Below are 21890 nucleotides of genomic sequence, written 5' to 3' on the forward strand. Positions count from 1 at the left end.
CATAAACATCAATTTCCTAAACAACTTTTTAAAACTGTGTTTCTCAAATTTTAAAATTTTATGTATATCCTGGACATGTATATGTAACTGGTGTATTCTTAATATATATATATAATTATATAACAATGGGAATCATACAAATGAACATATCACATACACGTACATATATATATATATGTATATATATATATATATACATACACATTAAATTTGATATTTATAAATTACATACAAAATATCTTAGATTGGTTGACCCATACTTCAGAACTTCAGAATTATATCGAAGAGATTTTTCTTCTTTTTTGTTGGAACTTTGGCATAGCGCACCCTCAAAGTTTTACCATTCTTTGAGAAACACTGCTCTAAAAAATAGCGTTGAATAATTGCAAACAATGACATCACTTAAGTCTGCCTTATACAAGCTTATGAATGTTGAATAAAGTAAATTAATTATACTATTCAAAATGCTACACATATATATAATTATGAAAATAAATAGGAACGCAAGGTACATAAACAAAAAATCTTGTTAGAAATGTGGAAAGCATATGTTTGCCCTCTTCTTTTATAATTACTTTTAAATTTGTTAATAATTGATATTTCATCAAAATATTTTTTTGCTTTTTTTTTTCAATTTCCATAAGTCTTCAATATATGCATAGATGACATTTCAATACATGCTATAAAAATTTAAGAAATGCAATACATGATGGTTTATATTTTTAAATTCTTTGAAATTAATTTTCAAATGTGTGTAATTATGATGATAATCTACCCAAACTTAAGAATTAAAATACGGTATAAGACTTGTTTACAATATTATACAGTTATTTTATTATAATTTACTTTACTCTGAAAAGTTCTTTCCACCTTATGAAACATTACAATTGCATATATTCATATCCTCCTTATCAACCAATACTGTACACGGGCATTCTCGATTCCACATATGACAGACCGGCATAAATCGACTCGCAATGAATTAACTGAGGTGGCAGGCATCGTGGTGAGAAAGGCCTACCATTTGGGATTATTCATTTGAGGATGATGATTCTCGCCTTTTTTCTGCATGTTTTTTTGTAAAATCTTCTGCATTTTTTAGAAATTTCTTTCTATCTTTAAGAAATTCTTCAGCTAAATCTGCTCTTAATGGATGTTCTGGCTCTGGATCATTTACTAAAGCTATCAAAGCTTGTATCACTGTAAAACAATAACATAAATTTGTAAATACTTTTTAAAATCTTTTACTTCATTTATTTATATATTTTATAAATTTCTATTATAATATTTTTCCATTATAATAGAAAAAGCATTTGTCAAACTGCTATCGAAAAGTAAATTAATTTTCTTTTGATTAATGATGATTATTTCCTTCTTAAATGCTAATCTTACCCTGATCTGTTTTTGTTGCTGGCTTCCAATTTTCAGCGCTTATAATCGGTAAACATACTTGTCCTTTTTCATCCACATTTGGATGATAAATTTTTGTTTTAAAATTTATCCTTGGTGGCTTAAAAGGATACTCTGCAGGAAAATTAATTTCGATGCGAAATGCTCCCTTATTATAAGGAGCATTGTCCTATGAATATAACGTATATAATTATTACAAATAATACGTTTATAAGAGTATATATATGTGTAGAAATAGAAATATAAGTATAAAATTATATTAAATACAAAATTACTTATGTTTCTATTTTTGTATTTTATATATATATATATATCTATAAGATATAAATTAAATCTTTCTCTTTTTTATTGTCAGTAATTGACAATTGTTTCATGGATTGATATTTTAAAACGATAAAATTTATAATAACATCATAAGATAACATAATTCTGAAATAAAAATCACAATGTGAAATGATTTTGCATAATCTATAAATCTTTACGTTTATATATTTAATTAAGGTTAGGTTAATAATAAAAAAAAAAGTAATAAAAAGAATATAAACATACCGGCAATATAAGTCCTTGCCAGGTAAGAATATTTGATTCATCTACTTGAATTGTAAAATTTTTCATTGCAGAGGCTCTCAGATCGCCTAATTCCTGGAAAAGATAAAGTGTCCATATTATTATCTCATGATATAGATACTCTTCTTTTAATACGTTTAATATTAAATTTAACCCGTAGATTAAGAAAGTAAAAAATTACATCTTTTATTTCTTAAAGACAGAAAGTCAAAAATAAAGAAAAATAGAAAGTGGCTATAGTAAATAATAAAATATAATATAAGTTCATATTAAATGATAATATAAAACAATGTTATTAACTTTTTGAACAGCGTCGAACAACTTTAAGGACTACAAAGGAAAAATACTAGATATATCATATCATTATCGTAACATTTATAGAAATTATTAATTAATATTAAATGTATCTATATTTTTTTTACAATCAAATCTAAAGAATGATGCTTATATTGTTAGGAACTTTAATTTACCTTTTGCAATCTTTTTATAGCTGCCATTTTGAAAATAGAGTCTTCTGAAGGCAGTAAAATTCGTCAAGTTAACCAGTGACCAGTGCTGCCTGTAGTTAGAACCTTATTCGTCAAATTGAAATTTCAGGTCTGCTAACTTGGAAGATATTTCTAGCAGAAAATTTAAATATCTCTAATAATAATCTTTTGTAACATTATTATTTGCATAATCATGAAACTATTATCATTTTGCGCGCTTAAATATAGATTTTTTTTTAATGAAAATATTTAAGCTAATATTTATGAAGGTTTTAGAATAAACGAAAAAGAAGTGAGAATTTTTTTATAAATTATTAATACCTGTTAATATGATTATAATTATTCTCGACACTCACCACAAGCACAGCACGCGCCTCGAGCACTAAGCAATCACGCTCAAAGCAGCCAATTGGAAGCCGCTAATTTTATTGCCATGCTAGAAAAGCGTCCCGACTGAACCTATAATTTTTAAACTTTTGTACTTATAATATATGTTTATCGTATTATAATGAGGTTATTAATTGCACTTCATCGTCTCCTACGTAATCAATTTTTACTTTCGCAAATTTATGTCAACTTCTTTTAAAATAGCTAGAGTGATTGGGAGAATTTTCAATTTTCCCGCTAACGTCTCGTATTCGCTGGATGCGTGTCTGACTTCCTATACGAGATCCGTTACATATATGTATATGTAAATATACTTGTGTAGCCTCACACATTATCTTACTTTACTAACGTTCAAATTTCTGTTGAAATCATGGCCGCAAGTTGAATATGCGGCACATTTTGTTCACGCTATAATACCGGCGTTTCAACATTTTTAAAAACGTTAATATTCTATTAAAATTATATCTGGTATTTTCTCTATAAATAATTTTAAGTTTATAAATCGTTTTATATAAATCACCAAAATGTCAGAAGGTAATTATTTGTTTGTAGATTTTGTAAGAAAATCCGAAGTGAAATCTAACCTAATTTTTACATATTTATATGTTTTATTTAATAATTTAATTTAAACTAAAAAAAAGACTATGGTGTAATTTACAAATTTAAAAGAATCTTTTTTTTTGTATCAAACTTTTTAATATCAGTTACACATTACACATTACAGTTACACATTTATCTGATAACTAAATTATATGCTAAGTTTTCTGTAATTGATAATACAAGCGAGCAAGGGATGATTCTACATGAAAAATTAAATCGAAAATATAAAATACAATTTGTTCATATAAGACTTTGTTTTCGAGATAAATAAGTTTGAAAAAATTTGTTAAATGTATGCATATCACCCCCTGCTTGTTTGTATCACCAGTTACAGGATACCTTGAATACATACATATGTGTACATTTATACGTGGGAGGGTTGAAAAGTTTTGAGTCCCAACAATAAACTTTTATTATTTTTGTTTCAAAGATAGTGAGTTTGAGTGAAAAAGAAATAGAGTCTAGGCTAGACTATATTTTTCAATCCTCTCACTTATATGTCTATTTCTAATAATTTATAATAAATTTTTGTATAGAAGAAACGAGTACGGAAGATATATGGACACCATATAAAGAATTACAAAGTCTTGTAGTACGATGCATCACATTGGCACCTAGTATGCACGATCCTCAGTATCATGAATTCATAGAAGCATTGAGAAATCATAGACAGAACTTTTTTACGCTCTTAAAAAATCCTGTAAGTATAGCATTAAAAAAGTAATAATTTAATTTCATATAAATTAATAAAAATATTAACTTGTGTTTTTTGTTCATCAGCCAAAAAATATTAATAGCCGCAATGAAATTAAGAAAGGCGTAACGGATGGTATAACATTACCTGGCCTAGGACATCAAGTGCTATCAAAAGAATTGGTAGATGAAACTTTAATTATATCGGATATGTATGACTTGAATGAATTCATGGCCCTAGATCTTTTATGTACTGCCCAACTTCAAATGCCACATTACCCTGGTTTAACCAGAGGTTTAACTGCTGTACTTTTGTATTATGATGGGAGGAAAGCATTAACTACTACTTTGAAGACCTTAGTGCAAGCTAGAATGGGACATAGCTGGGCTCTCGATGCACCACAAACTCTTACAAAATATATTACTGAATATACTAATAAATTACAAGAAGATGGTTTATTAGATAGAATTATTACTTTACTAGAAGACATGGATCCCATACAGGTAAGATAAAAAAATAGTATTTTAAATATAGTTACTTTTATTAACAACTTATTTAAACTACTATAGATTACAGTATAATAAAATATAATATTATTTAACTTATTATAACAGGAACAAGATCTTCTACAACAAAATAGAGCGTTGGGAGGAGCGAAGCATCATCGCATGGTTATGAAACTTTATAACGATACTAGACAAGATTTAGCAGATATTTTGTATTTATGGTCTGCCCAATCATCTTTACCTAAATCTATTTTCTTTCGTTTATTGTCAGTGTTACAATCACGTCAAGTTGAATCTGAAGCTGGAGAAGGTGGTCCTGATAAAGTAACATTAGCTCTCATTATGGCCATATTATATGCTGTAAATCTCAGTCCACTAAATAATCGGGAAAATGGTGAAGGTATTAAAACTTTTTTTTCTATTGTTCGATAATATGAAGATTTTCTTGAATATTATTCTATTAAAACCCTTTTTTCAGATATAATTAGCTCTATTCCCTTGATCACGGAGAGAGGAGCATTAGATGATGTAAAACAAAAAATATTATCCAATAGTATTACTTGGGAAAGTACAGGATTGCGTGGACTTGTACAATTTGCTTTAGCAGTTGCCATAACAACTTTAAAAACTATAAGCAACACTTATCAACCACAGCATATTAATAATGACGATGAAATTTTGGTCGAAACTGCTTTATCTAATAAAGTTTTCCATTTCATGGCCGAAATTTTATTAAAAAATACTTCTGTACACCACGAAGAATTTTATATGCGTTATTTTCATACTCTTCTTTCTGATTTTATATTATTAATGCCTCTAAAAATTAAGGAATTAAGAAGTCGAGCTGATGAATCAATGCGTTTGATACAAGCTTATCAGCAAGAAGGTGTAGAACCACCAATGAATTTAGACAATCACTTTGAGTATCTTTTGCTGACAATAGCAGAGCTATACAAAAAAGATCCATTAAAATTAAATTTAGCTATGGATTATTGGTGTCAACATTCAGAATCAACTCACGTTTCTGCCTCTGTACATATTGGACGATTACCTCCTAGACAAGTTGCTTTATTTAAATTTATACGATTAGCTGGAGAAATTCTTCCTGCTGGTCTTTTTGTATCATATCTTAAAATGATTGCATCCCTTGCTTCGTCACCTCCAGCTGCACGTCAAGCATTTAATTTTCTTAAACCAAATGGTAAGATATAATTTTTTATTATTTTTATCTTATATGAAAAGATAAAAAGTATCTTTTTTTATATTTCAACAGGGTCTTCAACTTCGTCAACAATTTCCTGGGATCACTTTTTTAATTCTTTAAATCGCTATTATTACAACTTACGACAAGAATTACCACCAAGTCAAGATACAGTATATAGACAAAGAAGTCACCCGAAAGGTATTACACCACACGAAGTTAAAGGATTAGAGGCTGTGCTTAGAGTTGTACAAATAATTGCAAAATATGATGAGATGTCCAGAGTAGCGATATGTGATCATCCAAATTGGAAAGTACTTCAGTCTCTAATAGGATTAGTTAGCTGTGCAATGCCAATTCCATTAAAAGGTGTTTTAATAAGAACTCTTGCTGCATTAGCAAGATCGCCAGATAGTTCTTCTACAGTTTGGCAAAGTTTAGAAGCTGCACAAATTCTTTCGACTATACCGACAACTAGTAGTTATCAACCACGAGGAGTACAAACAGAATTGGAAGAAATTGAATCAAGAAACGAAGAATATCCTTTGACACGAGCGATGTTAAAACTTTTAGATATTTTGACAGATTATCCAATTCCACGTCTTTTGGGTGTTGGACAACGAAATCCAGGATTTGATCCGTATCTACATTTTCTTATTAATATCGTATTTCTAAGATTTCACACGCGCTCGTATAAAAATGCTGCCGAGAAATGGAAAGTTGCGAATGGATGTTTAAAAATATTTTCTAAATTGATCAAACAATACGAGCCATCTTTAGAAGATTTTATGGGATGTAAAGTTGAATTACAAGGAGGTGATATGACTGTAATCAATTCTGCTCCTGGATATCATTTAATGACGCAATTACATTCTACTAACTCTGAGTTACTTCATGTAATACTCTATATTCTTGATGAAGGATATCATCAATTTGATACATACGATATTTTCCCTGGGAAAAAATATCTGGAATATAGTACGCTATGCTGTTTGGAAATATTAGATCGGACTTTGAAAACACAACATCAATACATGACACAGTTAGCTTCAGCAACCAGTATGAATAAAATCGTAACTGGTCTTTCGCGTTTATTATTAGGAGTTAATATGCGGACTGGAAAACCTGATCATATGATAAATATTGTTAATTATGTCTCTTATAATTCTTGGCTAGCACGACATTCGTATGTCGCAGTTGGTGTTGTACAAAGTGTTGCCAATGAACCAGGTGCAGATTTAGAATTATTATCAACATTTACAGCTACTAATTCGTTGGTAACGAATATTAGGCACGGTTTCGTTGAGTGTTTAGATATGGATTATACACCTGCAGATGAGGATGATATAAATAATGATGAAAAAGCAGATGTGGAAAATTGCAAAGAAAGAATTTTATTATTAATGATGCAAAGTATTACACGGCCTGCACCTAATCTTGCTCATTATTTGCTTGGATTTGAGATCACTAAGGACATTCGAAAAACAGTTATCCAACAACCTGGAATTTTAGGCTTTCCACGAACTTGCTTGCATTCTGTTTTGGGTATCTTAGAACAATCTTTGGATAACGGTCGTGATAAGATTACAGAAATGTGTTATTGTTACTTGCACATATTAGTGGCTAATAGTAAAACATCAATACCAGTTCTAAGATTCTTACGAACTGCTACTAATCAAGATTTTGTACAAAGGCATTTATCAAAATTACCTTTCCAAGGTTCAAATAAAGCAATTGAACTTGGTTGTATGTCATGGCTATTAAAAATAGTTGCTATTGAACTACGAGTCTCTGGTGGAAGTTTACAAAGTTCACTTGTTCAGCGCTTAGTTGGAAATTATAGTCAAGAAAAAGATCAAAATTCACCGTCGCAGAAACTTCTTATGGATCTTTTACATTATATTGATTTTCAATTGTACTTAGAGCCACCAAAGTCATGGGAATTTTTTGATCCATCGCAAATTGAAATGGTATTAGGTCGATGTAGCATTCCATCTACTTTAATAGGAGGACCTCAACTTATCGACGTTCGAAAATTACATTCTCTTATTTTAGATGAATTAACGGTTACTCAGAATAGTGCAACAGTAACCCAAAGAAAATTAATGCAACAAGAATTGCAATCGATACTTGCTCATGCATTGAAAAAAAATCAAACCAAACTTTTATCATATGCTACAGTAAAATTTGTAGAAGGCTGGTGCCAAACAACAGAAATATTATTTTCTGTAGCATCAAATTTACAACTTCCTGCAGCTCAAAGACAAACTCTTCTTCTTAACTTGTCACATGATTTGTTACAAAAAATGACAACATGCGAAGCATTAAGTGAGATTAAAACTCTTGTCTCCGGAACAGTATTGATGTTACTTGTCAATTTGAGAAATTATTTTTCAGTACAATCAAACCAAGAATTACTTCCAACGTCCCCTTCCAATACGACGATGATGAAAATAATTCTTAGTCATGTACTAGAATGGATTTTAAGCGCAAGTGCTTCTTCGCAAAAAGTTCTGACACATCTTTATGCTGCACTTCTAAACTTTCTTTGCGTTATAGGCTTAGAAAAATCAGAGAATACATCTGTAATGGATACAATGTATGTTAGTCAATTGGACAGTTCATTTAATCGATCTATGACAGTTCACAAACGCTCACATTGTTATGCCACAATACAAGTTATCAATAGCTTTGGTAATCAACTAATGGACGTTTTATGTCACAATTGTTCTGGTGGTCATGATGTATGTAAAATGTTAGCACTCTCTTGCTTAGACAAAATCTTAGAATTGGATTACGATAATTCATGGATGATTTATTTAACTAGTCGAGGATATTTAAAGCATATGATAGACAGCCTTTTACAATCAGATAATTTATTAAGGCTTATGCTTCAACCAGAGCCTGAAACATTAAGACCTTTGTATTTATATGAAGCCAAATTAGCAACATTTTGTAGAATGGCTTCAACAAGATTAGGTGCTGAAAGTCTTCTAAAAAGTAAAGTTTTATCTTGCATGTCAAGTATGTGCGTTTTTGATCAACATCCGGATGTTCATATGAACATTGAAGGTCTTGATTCTTTTGTACCCCCAATTGGACAACGTTATCAACAAATCTTTTTACCCGCTTTATATTTATGCGGTTCATTGTTGACTACTTTAGGGACTGAAAATCAATCTTGTGCTATACAAGTTTGTAGCTTCTTACAAAGTCATCGAGATGCAGTAGAAATGATATTAAGAAATGCTTTTTCAAAGGCGAATATTCTATTTTTGAAAGAAATTGCCTGTTTGACTGGCGTCGTATCCAGATCCGCTAATATTGGTAAATAATATTGATCAATGAAAATATTACTCTAGTTGCACGTTTGATTTTAATTGTTAAACTTATTTTTAGATATGTATAAATTAGTGGACGAGGGATTAACTGTTACCGATGTTAGTGACAACAGTATGATAGAAGATGATAATGGAATGAGAGAATTACGTGCTCATCTTTACAGATTACAAAAATTAATGCTCTCATTACTTTATAAATTCCAATTGCAGCCGACACCTGTACATTTGGATTATCACAAAACAAATGTAGATCAACAACAAATGTCTTGCATAGAAATAGTTGCGAATGTTCTTTTGTATGCTCGTAATCAGGTTTGTACAAAATTGTTAAGCACTTTTTTTAATTATATGTTTATAATAAACAATTAATATATAATAAAAACATTAATTATAACATAACACAAATAATTTTCTCATAACAGATGCAGCATAGTACCATGGACCAAAAAGTAAGAAATGTTCTTTTTGAACCTTATTTATCACCGAAACCAGGCACAAGAGAAGGTAAAACTAAAGATATATCTGGCGAAGTTCATTTAGGATTGATCGTTGAACAACTCACATCTACAACTGCATTAATCCATAATGAACTACCACACATCGTTTCTCTGATTACAAAATCAACTATGATATCAGACATGACTGCTACAGAATTAAAAAAAGTAATATATATTATAAATGAATAACTATATCGAATTAATAGAATTGCAGAAAGATATCATTTTGTAATAATTATGTTTATTATTTCTTTTTAGTATATGACTGATGAAGAAGCAGAATTAGATATAGATAAACAGCGCATTGTCTTAGAGCAACGAATTGATCAACGACTGAAGGAGAAACATCAGAGTATAAAATATTGTTGCCTTATAATAGAACACAGTTTATATTTACTGTGGAGTCATTTAGATTTTTATACAATGCAAATAATGTCAGGATATCAGAGAATGCAAGGTATGTGTGTAATTCATTACTTTATAATTGACAAGTAACATCAATGATATATTAATAAATATACATTGATTAAAGCGCAATATTTGATCCGTATAATTTTTTTTATAGCATCCACAGGAAATATAATTGATAATATATTGGATAAAAAGATATCACCAGAAATCATAACAGAATTAAAACAAGGACTTGTTTCTATATTTACGGATAGTTTCATTACGCAATTAATCGATATACATAATGAATATTCAACAGTAGACCGTAATTTTATAGAAGCTCTTATTAGAAGGATCAAAAGATTATTACAATTTATAATCATAACGTAATTCTACTTATAAAATGTGTGTACATTGTTTCTATTTTAAATACACGTCTCTTTCTATACTGTTTCAACCTTTGGTACTTTTTATTAATAATGATCAATATTAATGTATATAAAAGTTAATAATAATAATAATAATAATAATAATATTTTTATAATAAAAATGCAAACAGTGTAGATACAAAAATTAATTAAAATAAAAACAATTAATTATATATTATAAATCTATTATCTGGATATTTTTATAGCTTAACTTTGGATATAGTAAAATGTATTATATACAATGCAGTCATTTATTATCGATAAAAATTATATAATCATAAAAATTAATTTTAATCTCTTTGTTATTAATTTCAACGATTTGTGTATTAAATTAACTTAGGTTAGCATAGATTACTATAATACTTATGATAGCTATAGAAATAGTTAATATCAAAACCAATATGAATGTTTTACTATTTTCTTCTTTTGAATTCGCTAATTCTTTTTTCAACTTATCCTTTGCTTTTCGTCGTGGTTTAAATTTCCTTTGGAATTTTTCGATTTCTTCCTGATTACGTAATTCTTCTTCGCGTTTACGTTGTATTTCTTTGATTTTATTAGCATTATCTTTTTCATTAATAAGTGACTGACAAACACTATCACACTCAACTACAATTTTTTTTTCTTGTATAACAGAACAAACATATTCCTTTTTAATGCGTTTACATTTACACCATAGTTTTACTTTTTTATTACATGTATTTGGCTTTTTACATAATCCAGGATGACAAATATCATTGCACCGATGGCCACATGGATACTGCAAAAGAAATATGTAATACAGTTAAACTTGTTATTATTTTTATAGATGCTATTTTTTATAATTACATTTTTTGGGCATTGATTTCCACACTTTAACAGCAATTCGCGTTGCTTGACTGTTACGGATGTTAAATCTATGCAACGTCTATATAAAGTACTGATGCCACAATGACAAGAAACACGTACTAATTGTAGACATAAGTCGCATGGTGCGGGATGACAAAATTTTAAACACTTATGAAAACATTCTTTGGGACGTGTGATAGAGCATGGTCTTTCACATTGCATACATTGTGTATTATCAATCATTCCTTCTGATGATTTTACAGCATGGCACATTAATTCACAAGTGTGATTTGTACATTCCAGTAATTGACCACAAGGTCTTCCACAAGAATCAGCTTTAGCGATATAGCAAGGTAATGTACGTGTTTCGTGTCCACCTAAGCATTCTACTTTAATAGGAACTTCACAAGGTGGACAGGGTAATGTTTTTAATTCCATCGTATATCTTTGTTTTTCCCATGGACCTTTGGGCTGTCCTTCTATATTATTTAAGCTTGTTTTGACCCAAACCTTACTATGACAAACAGCTAAACATTTATGTCCACATTTTTTATGAATTAAACCACACATTTTCTTACATGGTGGACAAGGACCTTGATGACAATTATGGATCTCTCTCTCCGGATGAATACAAATAGAGGGTATTTTACATGGCTTATTACAAGGTGGTGGCTTAATTTTTTTTTTGGTTCCACAAGGTACTATTATCTTTTTATTACCACATTTGCACTGAATTATATCAGTACGAGCGCATGGATAGCAAGGTCCACTATGACAAGCTGCTGAACATTTATGTTTCTGACAATTAAGAAGAGTGTTGCATACTTTTTCACATATATTAAAAGTATTTTTTACTAAACAATCGCAACATTTTTTATGGCATAGATGTCTTCCACAAAGTCTTCTTTGAGTACATTTTTTATTACAGTGGAATTCTTTCCCACAAGCTATTTCTTTTGTAAAATTCCCACATCTACATGATTTTATGACCATCTCCAAGCATTGACCACATTGTTCAAAATGACACGTCATGTTGCAATAGTGTAAACCACAATTTAGTAATTTTCCACAAGTGCTTCCACATTTGAGTAATTGTTGTTCCTTACATGAAACTGTATATCGGTTTTTACCACAGGGACAAGTTCTAAATTTCTTCGGACAATCTCCACAATCGTTAATAGAATGACAAATACCTTCACAGGTATGTATTTTGCAAGACAATAACCTTTTACAAGGCTTATCACAAATCCAAGTAACTTCGTTGCAACTTTTCATTTGTCTGCTGCTTTTACAACGACAATCCGTTAGTAGAATTTCCATACATGGTGGACAATCTCCAGCATGGCAAATTTCTTTACAAGTATGGTTACATTGATCGTATTTTTTATTGCATATGTTATTACAACTCCAACCACTTATATTACATCGCAATGGACGAGCAGGCTGCTTTCCACAATAACATTTAATTACCACCGTTTTTGCACAAGGTGGACATGGTCCAGGATGACATAACAATACACATCTGTGTCCACATCTAGGTTCCAAATATTTCCCACAAGTTTCTCCACAAGAATGCGGAATAATCCATGTTTGATTAGATGGATTTTCAACTCTCTTGCAAAAACATTTGTACACTTTTGGAATTTCATCTTCTCCATATTCTGTTCTACATTTTGGACTAGAGAAATAGATATATATATATAATAAAATAGTATTGAAAAAAAAGATAAGAAATATTTTTAACACTTCATCTACCGATAGCCGATTACTCAGCTTTTCTCTTTTTAACTTTTTCGCTTATAGGCTTTCTTTTTTTTGAGAACATATTTACTTTACAATTAAGATATAAAATATTTTATTTAAGGATGTATCGAATTTTTACTAACAATGAAACGGTTGTTAACAAGCATCAACTTCTATTATTCAGCGCTAGATAAACTATTAATATATAATATAATAATACAACTTACCACGTCCAAGTTGGCACAATTCCTTGTTCATGTTTATGGGCTAGAGTATCTCGAATCCAATGTAGGATACACGTCAAATGCATAAAAGAATAACATTTATTGCAGTTCCATATCTATTAAAGATATATTAATATTTATCAAAATATACATACATATATATATATATATATAAATTAATAGTGAGATACATACGGGATCTGCTCTTTTTACTGTTGAAATACATATTAAACAGATAGCACCACCAGATTGAAAAACGTTAATCAAATACGACATAATCTTTTCTGTGTTTAATCGTTCACCATTATAGGCTGATAAAACTTCACCTAACGTCCTTTGTATATCTTCCTCACAAATATTGTCTTCGTCTTCGCTAGATGAATCAAGAGAAGCATTTGCTTCTAAATGTCTTCTAATAGACATTTTATTTTCTACTTGAGCTTGCTTAAACTTTTGCATCTTTCTTGCTTATTATATTATTCAATAAATACTATTGGTACATCAAAAGCTGTAAATATTAATTAGAAACTGTAATTACATTTTCATTTCTTTAATTCTCTCTTTCATATATATATTGTTTATACATACTAAAGGCATAATATATTAAAATATAGTATTTATCTTGTTCTTTCACTTAGTAAAATGATAACAGATTCGTACAAGCATTATTACTGCCGTAACAACTTATGTATATGATTAATGTTATTTTAATCTGTAATATTTATAGCGCAAACTTTCACATTATATTCTTTATAATAAGACTGAATATCTTGTCAATACTGATTTTTGTTCAATAAAATATTTTTTTTCTATTTTTACCGGTCATATGTATACATCAGTTGTATGTCAATTTCGATTAGTATACTTAAAATTCTATGTACTTCAATGATGAATATCACACGCTGTAGCAGTTAAAATAGCTGTTAATGTAAAGAATAGGATTGTAAGTAATACTCACCATTGGAGATAATTTAAAGAAAAGGATTGTTAATTAGATTCACCGTATGAGGTTATGTAAACAAAAAGAATTATGAATTAAAAGCACCGTTGGAGATTATGTCAAGAAAAGAATTTTAATTTGGCTTATCGTGAAGTGCAAATAATAAAATGTACATAAAGTCAACGTAATATCATACACAACGTAATATTCAAATTCAAAAGAAGAGGAAAGTTCATGGAGTTAATAATTGTCAAGATTTACAAAAACATACATGATTAAATGTATATATTCTACGGATAACAGTTAGTTACAACCAGTGGAGATTCGTGGTTTAAAATCATGGGGTTGTTACATTTTTAAAATATATATACACGCTTTAAATATAGTGTACACGTATATTTAGATAAAATATCAAAATTATGGTCAAAATCTAATACAAATTAAACGTGCAAAAATATTGAGGATGCTGTAATTTTGCAATGTCTATGCATAGCCGGCCCTGGTCACAATGACCAATCATGATTGCTATTTAGAAATATAACTAGATGTAAAAAGAAGACAATCAGATTCAAGATAATTGGACCTTTAAATTTAACCGTATGCTAGAATAGTAACTTATTATTATATTTCAAACCGTGACTATTTATATTACCATCAGTCTAATAAATATTGCCCAATATATACTAATTCAATTAGATAAAAAGTCAACTATGAAGAGGCAGAAAATACGTGTTGGCTTAGAGACCTATATATATTCACATTGACAATTAATCTAGTTTTTAATTTAACAATTAGAAACATTAATAATAACGCACAAATCTAATGAGTAGAAAAAAGTATAAAAAAGTTCGTTCCTCTTACGATGAGGAAAAAGATGACTCTAGGTGAATATGTCAATGTGTAGACTGAGTACGTGTTTACATACACGAACTAGTTCTGCAATTTAATGTTACGTGGCAATGCTTATCAGCGATAAATATTTCCATTTCTTTTTCTTCATTATTTTAAGTGCATAGTACAGGTATGTGCGTATTCTACATATTATTTTGTTAATAAAGTCAAAACAAATTTTATTTATATGTGTATCTATTTGCATATATTTTCATTCATATTTTAAATATATGATTTATAATACATGAGAGTTAACCATGTTAATATTTTCGTATTAATATTATTTTGATAGCTTAGTATAAATAAGTAATTTATTTATATCAATATTAAAAAAAAATTATGAAAATCATTAAATAGAACAGATGTTATTTATGTCATATAATATACTATGCTTTAATATACCACAATTGATATCTTAAGTTTTAAATATTAAATTACAGTATTATAATTTGTTAATAACATTTATTTCCTTATTTATAGAGAAAGATATTTATCAAATAAATATTACTCGAGTTGGTACCGTTATAAAGATATTAGAAAGGAAGGTACGATATCAAAGACATTTGATATTAGTATCTTGTTCTGGATATACTTATGCATCCGAAAAGAATGAAAATAGAAGTTATGCGAGCCTTAATACTTGTTGGTGGATATGGAACCAGATTGCGTCCTCTTACTCTTACACGACCTAAACCTTTGGTTGAATTTGCTAACAAACCAATGCTTTTACATCAGATAGAAGCTTTAGTAAGTTTATTGTATTTTTAATGATCTCTAATTGTTGTATAATGTTATATTGCTAAACGATGAGAAAACAAGAAATAATATTCTTTTTCTTTTTCTTTAGGTAGCAATGAATGTAACAGAAGTAATATTAGCTGTATCTTATAGAGCAGAGGAAATGGAAAAAGATTTAGAAGAAGAAGCTAAGAAACTAGGAGTTACTTTAATATTTTCCCATGAACCAGAACCTTTGGGTACTGCCGGTCCACTTGCTCTAGCACGTGATATATTATGTTCTGGAGATGAACCATTTTTTGTTTTAAATTCTGATATTATTTGTGATTTTCCATTTAAACAGTTATATGAATTTCATAAAAGTCATGGTAAAGAAGGTACCATAGTTGTTACTAAAGTAGAAGAACCATCAAAATATGGTGTAGTTGTATTTGACAAAACCGGTAAAATTGAAAGTTTCATCGAAAAACCTCAAGAATTTATCTCAAATAAAATAAATGCAGGTACAACAATGCAACAACATATAATTACAAAATTACTGATCATATCATTCAAATGAAAATATTAATTTTGTTGTGTTATTTGTGACACACATTTTTTCTCATAGGTATGTACATATTTAATCCAAGCATATTAAAAAGAATAGAGCTAAAACCTATGAGCATAGAAAAAGAGGTTTTTCCATTTATGGCTGAAGATAATGAATTATATGCAATGGAATTACCAGGTTTTTGGATGGATGTCGGACAACCTAAAGATTTTCTCAAAGGTACATTTGATGTTAGATCCGTAAGAAAATAGGCTAAGCTCCTATATATATATATAAAATATACACATATCGTATATATCATATACACTATATATATTTTATTATATAGGTATGTGTATGTATCTTGCTTCGTTAAGACAAAAGTCTCCTGAAAAATTACATTCTGGACCTGGAATAGTGGGAAATGTTTTAATAGATCCTACAGCTAAAATTGGCAAAGATTGTAGAATTGGTCCTAATGTTACAATCGGTCCTGGTGTTTCATTAGCCGATGGTTGTTGTATTAAAAGGTCTACTCTTCTTAAAGCAGCTGTAGTAAAAGAGCATGCATGGCTTGATGGGTGAGTATAAAACGCAAAGAAAAAAACAATAAGATTTTTTAATTTTATTATTTACCTTTTATTGAATAGTTGCATCATTGGTTGGCGTAGTGTCGTTGGTCGTTGGGTACGAATGGAAGGTACAACAGTTCTCGGAGAAGATGTAATAGTTAAAGACGAGCTTTATATCAATGGCGGTCAAGTATTACCGCATAAAAATATTTCGAGTTCTGTGCCAGAACCACAAATAATCATGTGAGAAAAATGGACTTGAGATAATGATTTTTCTAGACAATAAGTGATAAAATAATACATGAAATATCTTCTCTACTTTAAGACTTTCTACTTTTTTAAAAGTTTTGCAAATTAAAAGAAAATCGAATAAAAAACACAAGTAAATGTAATAAAAGTGCATATATCTATTGACAGCAGCATTATCCATGTGTATAACGCATTTATTCAAGCTTTATTGGTAAGCCACGTGTAACTATTGAAGCTGCTGTCATGTATAGCGAACATGCTTCCTTTGATTTTGATATTGCTCTCAACATCTCAGGTTCTGTTGTTATCTTAGTTGTGTTTTTTTGACTATCTTTTAGAAATCCTGGTAATATACAAATATTATTATAAGTAACATAAAAATTGATATAGTACTAATATATATATGGGGCATTCTATACCAAATCGATCACTTTTGATCCCGACCCCTTCCGATCTGGCTAAAAGTTTTGTATCTTTTTCTACCCTATAAAAAACGGTTCTCAGAATTTTTTCAAATCTTTTTATCCACCTCAAAAAAGTTATTAATTTTTCAAAAAAATGGTTCTTTTTTTTTAAGTTGCCATAACTTTGTCAAAAATTGGCCAATCGAAACGTTTTTTTTTTTCAAAATTTTCGTAATTGAATGTCCTTTTCAAAAAAAATTTAGAAAATAAATTTTTGTGTTTTTTGAAAAAAAATCGTTAAGTTTGTTAAGTTCCCTATTTTTTATTTTCTATTTCATTTCCTTATAAAAAACTTCAATCAATTCTGCGTTGATCCCCGTCAATCCCAAAGTGGACCGAATTTTTTTTCTATTTTTTAGAAAATAGAAAGAAACTTACTTTTTTTTATCTTTTTTTAAAAGATTTTTCTTTCTTCTTTTTTTAAAAAGATACAAAACTTTCAGCCAAATCGAAAGGGATCGGGGTAAAAAATGATCGACTTGGTACGGAATGCCCTATATATATATATATATTTCTAAGTATATATATATATATATATTGTATATTTCTTAAACTTTATTAGCCAAAGCGCAAATCTAGTTTAATTTTTAATCTAATTTTGTAAATGAATGATATCTCCTCTGTAATGTAAATATGCAATAAATTTTATATACTAACTAAAATTGCCTTTGCACCAAGCATCAATATCTACGTGAGACCATGATCGTCCGGGAGAAGATGGAATCCAAGTGCTAATAAAACTTGCTGTCATCTTATCAATGTCGCTATCTGTTATTTCCCATTGCATGCCCAAAACACATGGGCTTCAAATATTAAAGTATGAAAGTCAATACAAAAATATTTTATGATATTGTGCTTATGTATGTATTCTTTACATACATTCTAAATAGTACTAATTTACCTGCTGGCAATCAAATATTGATTGGTAATACCATAAGGAGGAAAAGGTCCACCTACAGAGGCCATTCTAATACTATTACATCCAAAGAGTAACACGATTGCCTTTACCTTGAGTTTTTCTATACGTTCTCCAGGTAAATATTGTATACCACTTCCATGACCATTGTACCTTTAAATAAAAACAGGTTTATGAAAGTTTTAAAATTAGTTATCTGAAAATTAATGAATAAATCCAATCCTTACATAAGTATATCATAATTAACCAACGCATCTTCAAACATTTCTTCTCCTGGCTTTTTATTGTATAAGCTTTTCCAACTTGTTAACCAATAATTTATAAACAATTCCAAACGTTTTTCCATTTTAAGTAAATCGCCACTAGGGTTAACTATACATGTGCCAAGATTATCTTTCATTTTAATTATTTTACATCCATCCTTCATTGTATTTTCATGTTGTTTAAATAATGTATATGCAACATAGATGGAGGAAAATCGTGTAACAGGATTATTTTTAAGAATTTCTAGAGATTCAAATGGCAAAAAATCTAAATACTAAAAATAAAAAATGTATACATTAAACAAAGAAATTAACAAATTCCAAAACTTTTATGAAGTGTTAAAGGCTATGCATTTACTTCATCTATGATTAAAACTAAAGTTTTTCTCTTAGCAGTTCGTAATATCTGTAGGTTTGATAATTTTCCATAAATTGAAAGTATCAAGTTTTCTGCCAGTTTTTCTTGATTGTTAAGAATATACTTAACAGCTCGTGCTATTTCTTCTCTTGTTAAAAAACATGCACCCAAGCTTATCTTTTTTAACAGCCATTTAGTACGAGGGCATAGATCATTACTATAAAATATAAATCGTCATCTATATTAAAATAATTAAAAATAAAACATGAATTAAATTTTGATTATTATTGTAAAGATAATTTATACCAAGATAAACAATCAGTTATTAATTTATCAACTATTGATTCCATTTCTGCTGCTACATCCATGTTATCGATGAAATCTGCCATAAAAAGTATTCTCCATTCACGCAACCATGCGAATTCAAATTCATGAACTGCTGTCTTAAATAAATTAATATATTTGTGCCCATAATTATGAAAGTGGTCTAAGTCATATATTTCTTGTTTCAAAATATTTAAAGGATTACATTTGAACATTAAATGAATTCTATATAATATTGAAATAACAAACACTATCTAACAGAATTACATTGAATTAATTTAGTTTAAAATAATGTGGTGTGAAATAACTAATAAACTTATTTTTTTTTAATTTTGACTTAGACCAATTTCATAATTATGGGCACATTTAAGATTTGTGAATCTTTCAAAATAATAATTATATCTACTGTCTAACAAACTATATTTTTGATAATCCAAATACCTTCATTTTATTGTCTTGCCTTAGACGCATTTTCCAGTATAAGTCTTTATTTGCATATTTTGCTGTCAGATCTGATCTATTTTTATCCAAAATTTCTTGAATTTCATTACATACATCATACTTTGTATTCGATCGTGGTTTTGATAAAGTTATACATAGTGGTTTTATAACGCTATTTTTAGTTGGAAGTATAGTAACGTGTAGGGCATTTATAGAATGACAAGTATCTTTGTTGTAATGTAAATACAAAGAATTTTCGTATTGTGCTGTAACTTGTACAATATACCATTCTGAAAATAGAGGAAAAATAAATCGATAATAAAAACAATAATATATTTATTAGTAAGAGGGTATACCATACCTTTTGGAAGATTTACAAGATTAGATAATAAAGTTGCTTCGGGTTTTGGATTTTGAGCATGAAGTTTAATATATTCAGATTTGAGCCCATATACTTGAGGTGTTTGTAAAACTTTTTCACGCATTTTAGTTTTTAAATGCCTATGTAGAATTTGTCGTCGAAGAAATATTGCGTGCGATTCAGCAAGATTATATACAGCTTTGACTTCTTCCCCAGCCTATACGAAAAAAGAGCTTTTGTAAATAAAAAAATATTAATCAAATATTACATATTAAATACACAAGCGTGCAATAAAATTTTTATATTATAAAATAAAAATACCTTCAAATTACAACATGCCATCATTTTATTTAAATTACTATATTCAACACCACCTGCGATGAATGATTTGTTTGCAAATAATTGTTCAATATCATTCTGTATTTCTTTTAAAGATGAATTACTTGAATTACTCGTTTTTTTGGATTTTTTTTTTAATTTCGTCGATTCAATAGGGTGACATTTGTTAATAATACACATAATATCGTCAATCATATCCTCCATTGTTTATAATTTCATTAAAAATTATTGTGTTAACATATAAATTATTTATTTCAACAATTGATGTTTATAATAATTACAAAAATTGTTGAAGTAACATTTTATATAAGACCTATGAGAGCAAAAAAAGAAAAGTATGACAATTATAATAGAATTAATATATAAAATAGATTTATAATGCAGGTGACAACACGAGTAAGCTTTCTGTTATTTATTCAAAACACAATTTAAATTGTAATCACGTTGGCCAACAAAAATAATGAATAGTTTTAAATCCAAGAGTTAGTAGTTTATATTTTTTTCTAGATTTCTGATGTTTTCGTTAGGTGGTGAATATAAAATTCAAGAGCGATTTCTTTGTACTTTTATAAATATTTTATCTTATGTATGATGATTTAATGATTATGATTAAAAGATAAATTAAATATTAACTCCTTACCACCATTATGTTTAAAAAGTTGGCGATTGGAGCGACATCTACAAACAAAATATAAAATTTATGAACGTTTTTCGCAAGTGATTGTCTAAGTAAGCTTCTATGCAGAATGACATATACAAAAAAATTTACTTTTTTCTTAGGTACAGATATGAAATTTGTATTATAGAATTTATTAATAAACAAGAATCAGTCTCATCGTTTTTTAGGTATTTCAATCGCTTTTATATCATTTTGCTAATTCAATTTATAATTTTTAAAAGAAATGTTTACCGTACTTTTTACATACTATATACAGGTATACACATTTTTCAAAACCAACACATCCGAATATAACTGGTCTTTGCTGAATTTAGATAAAGGAAAACTAAAAACTTTTTCTTTTATTTATGTATCTAAATCAAGCGAACAAACATGAAGTAGTAACAATTCATTTATTGCAATTAAATATAAAATATTAAATATAAAAATATTTACATCTTATGTATTATACTTATTACTATAAATATACAAATATTTTTACTATATTACTATACAAATATTTTTACTTTATTACTATAAATA

The 21890-nt window shown here is 28.7% G+C and overlaps 5 protein-coding genes across 8 annotated transcripts; 2 read left to right on the forward strand and 3 right to left on the reverse strand.

Annotated features, from left to right (window-relative positions):
• Nucleotides 1–810: 810 nt before the first annotated feature.
• Nucleotides 811–2554, reverse strand: LOC122519516 (ubiquitin-conjugating enzyme E2 L3). Its single transcript, XM_043639008.1, has 4 exons — nucleotides 2448–2554; nucleotides 1960–2052; nucleotides 1393–1579; nucleotides 811–1200 (listed from the first exon to the last, which is right to left on the reverse strand). Exons 1-4 carry the CDS (start codon nucleotides 2472–2474, stop codon nucleotides 1031–1033), a joined length of 477 nt encoding a protein of 158 aa, XP_043494943.1. The 5' UTR covers nucleotides 2475–2554; the 3' UTR covers nucleotides 811–1030.
• Nucleotides 2555–3343: 789 nt separating this feature from the next.
• On the forward strand, nucleotides 3344–10538 carry LOC122519517 (nuclear pore complex protein Nup205). 2 transcript variants are annotated; one of them, XM_043639010.1, is made up of 10 exons: nucleotides 3344–3386; nucleotides 3992–4152; nucleotides 4233–4649; nucleotides 4761–5052; nucleotides 5131–5853; nucleotides 5926–9180; nucleotides 9253–9506; nucleotides 9617–9856; nucleotides 9950–10148; nucleotides 10257–10538. In XM_043639010.1, the coding sequence occupies exons 1-10, from the start codon at nucleotides 3377–3379 to the stop codon at nucleotides 10469–10471; spliced, it is 5766 nt and encodes a 1921-aa protein (XP_043494945.1). In that variant the 5' UTR covers nucleotides 3344–3376; the 3' UTR covers nucleotides 10472–10538. The 2 variants fall into 2 exon arrangements, with proteins under 2 accessions (XP_043494945.1, XP_043494944.1); XM_043639009.1 differs by having other exon boundaries at nucleotides 3346–3386; nucleotides 3989–4152.
• Nucleotides 10539–10779: 241 nt separating this feature from the next.
• LOC122519612 (NF-X1-type zinc finger protein NFXL1) lies at nucleotides 10780–14763 on the reverse strand. Of its 2 annotated transcripts, none has more exons than XM_043639188.1 (5): nucleotides 14263–14763; nucleotides 13500–13812; nucleotides 13308–13420; nucleotides 11338–13015; nucleotides 10780–11269 (listed from the first exon to the last, which is right to left on the reverse strand). In XM_043639188.1, the coding sequence occupies exons 2-5, from the start codon at nucleotides 13761–13763 to the stop codon at nucleotides 10841–10843; spliced, it is 2484 nt and encodes an 827-aa protein (XP_043495123.1). In that variant the 5' UTR covers nucleotides 13764–13812; nucleotides 14263–14763; the 3' UTR covers nucleotides 10780–10840. The 2 variants fall into 2 exon arrangements, with proteins under 2 accessions (XP_043495123.1, XP_043495124.1); XM_043639189.1 differs by having other exon boundaries at nucleotides 13893–14670.
• Nucleotides 14764–14878: 115 nt separating this feature from the next.
• On the forward strand, nucleotides 14879–17292 carry LOC122519614 (mannose-1-phosphate guanyltransferase beta). Its single transcript, XM_043639193.1, has 6 exons — nucleotides 14879–15265; nucleotides 15616–15882; nucleotides 15983–16376; nucleotides 16481–16642; nucleotides 16752–16983; nucleotides 17053–17292. The coding sequence occupies exons 2-6, from the start codon at nucleotides 15730–15732 to the stop codon at nucleotides 17219–17221; spliced, it is 1110 nt and encodes a 369-aa protein (XP_043495128.1). The 5' UTR covers nucleotides 14879–15265; nucleotides 15616–15729; the 3' UTR covers nucleotides 17222–17292.
• A 69-nt stretch (nucleotides 17293–17361) lies between these two features.
• On the reverse strand, nucleotides 17362–20963 carry LOC122519613 (separin). 2 transcript variants are annotated; one of them, XM_043639190.1, is made up of 9 exons: nucleotides 20672–20963; nucleotides 20351–20567; nucleotides 19990–20279; nucleotides 19531–19667; nucleotides 19225–19441; nucleotides 18831–19141; nucleotides 18589–18756; nucleotides 18345–18490; nucleotides 17362–17566 (listed from the first exon to the last, which is right to left on the reverse strand). In XM_043639190.1, exons 1-9 carry the CDS (start codon nucleotides 20891–20893, stop codon nucleotides 17418–17420), a joined length of 1857 nt encoding a protein of 618 aa, XP_043495125.1. In that variant the 5' UTR covers nucleotides 20894–20963; the 3' UTR covers nucleotides 17362–17417. The 2 variants fall into 2 exon arrangements, with proteins under 2 accessions (XP_043495125.1, XP_043495126.1); XM_043639191.1 differs by having other exon boundaries at nucleotides 20351–20583; nucleotides 20672–20729.
• Nucleotides 20964–21890: the final 927 nt, after the last annotated feature.

The sequence above is a fragment of the Polistes fuscatus genome, unplaced genomic scaffold (assembly GCF_010416935.1).
Source record: "Polistes fuscatus isolate 324 unplaced genomic scaffold, CU_Pfus_HIC Scaffold3, whole genome shotgun sequence".
Lineage (NCBI taxonomy): Eukaryota > Metazoa > Arthropoda > Insecta > Hymenoptera > Vespidae > Polistes > Polistes fuscatus.

Coding starts and splice junctions, on each gene's coding strand:
- LOC122519516 (XM_043639008.1), bottom strand. CDS start 2,474: ATGGCAGCTATAAAAAGATTGCAAAAG. Junction 2,053..2,447: donor CTATAAAAAGATTGCAAAAG/GTAAATTAAAGT, acceptor TATCTTTTCCAG/GAATTAGGCGATCTGAGAGC. Junction 1,201..1,392: donor AGCAACAAAAACAGATCAGG/GTAAGATTAGCA, acceptor ATTGTTTTACAG/TGATACAAGCTTTGATAGCT.
- LOC122519614 (XM_043639193.1), top strand. CDS start 15,730: ATGCATCCGAAAAGAATGAAAATAGAAGTTATGCGAGCCTTAATACTT. Junction 16,643..16,751: donor ACCTAAAGATTTTCTCAAAG/GTACATTTGATG, acceptor TTTATTATATAG/GTATGTGTATGTATCTTGCT. Junction 16,984..17,052: donor GAGCATGCATGGCTTGATGG/GTGAGTATAAAA, acceptor TTTATTGAATAG/TTGCATCATTGGTTGGCGTA.
- LOC122519613 (XM_043639190.1), bottom strand. CDS start 20,893: ATGGAGGATATGATTGACGATATTATGTGTATTATTAACAAATGTCAC. Junction 20,568..20,671: donor TGGCATGTTGTAATTTGAAG/GTATTTTTATTT, acceptor TTTTTCGTATAG/GCTGGGGAAGAAGTCAAAGC. Junction 19,442..19,530: donor ATAACTGATTGTTTATCTTG/GTATAAATTATC, acceptor TATATTTTATAG/TAATGATCTATGCCCTCGTA.
- LOC122519612 (XM_043639188.1), bottom strand. CDS start 13,763: ATGCAAAAGTTTAAGCAAGCTCAAGTAGAAAATAAAATGTCTATTAGA. Junction 13,421..13,499: donor CAGTAAAAAGAGCAGATCCC/GTATGTATCTCA, acceptor TATCTTTAATAG/ATATGGAACTGCAATAAATG. Junction 11,270..11,337: donor GAAATCAATGCCCAAAAAAT/GTAATTATAAAA, acceptor TTTCTTTTGCAG/TATCCATGTGGCCATCGGTG.
- LOC122519517 (XM_043639009.1), top strand. Junction 5,053..5,130: donor TAATCGGGAAAATGGTGAAG/GTATTAAAACTT, acceptor CCCTTTTTTCAG/ATATAATTAGCTCTATTCCC. Junction 10,149..10,256: donor AGGATATCAGAGAATGCAAG/GTATGTGTGTAA, acceptor TTTTTTTTATAG/CATCCACAGGAAATATAATT.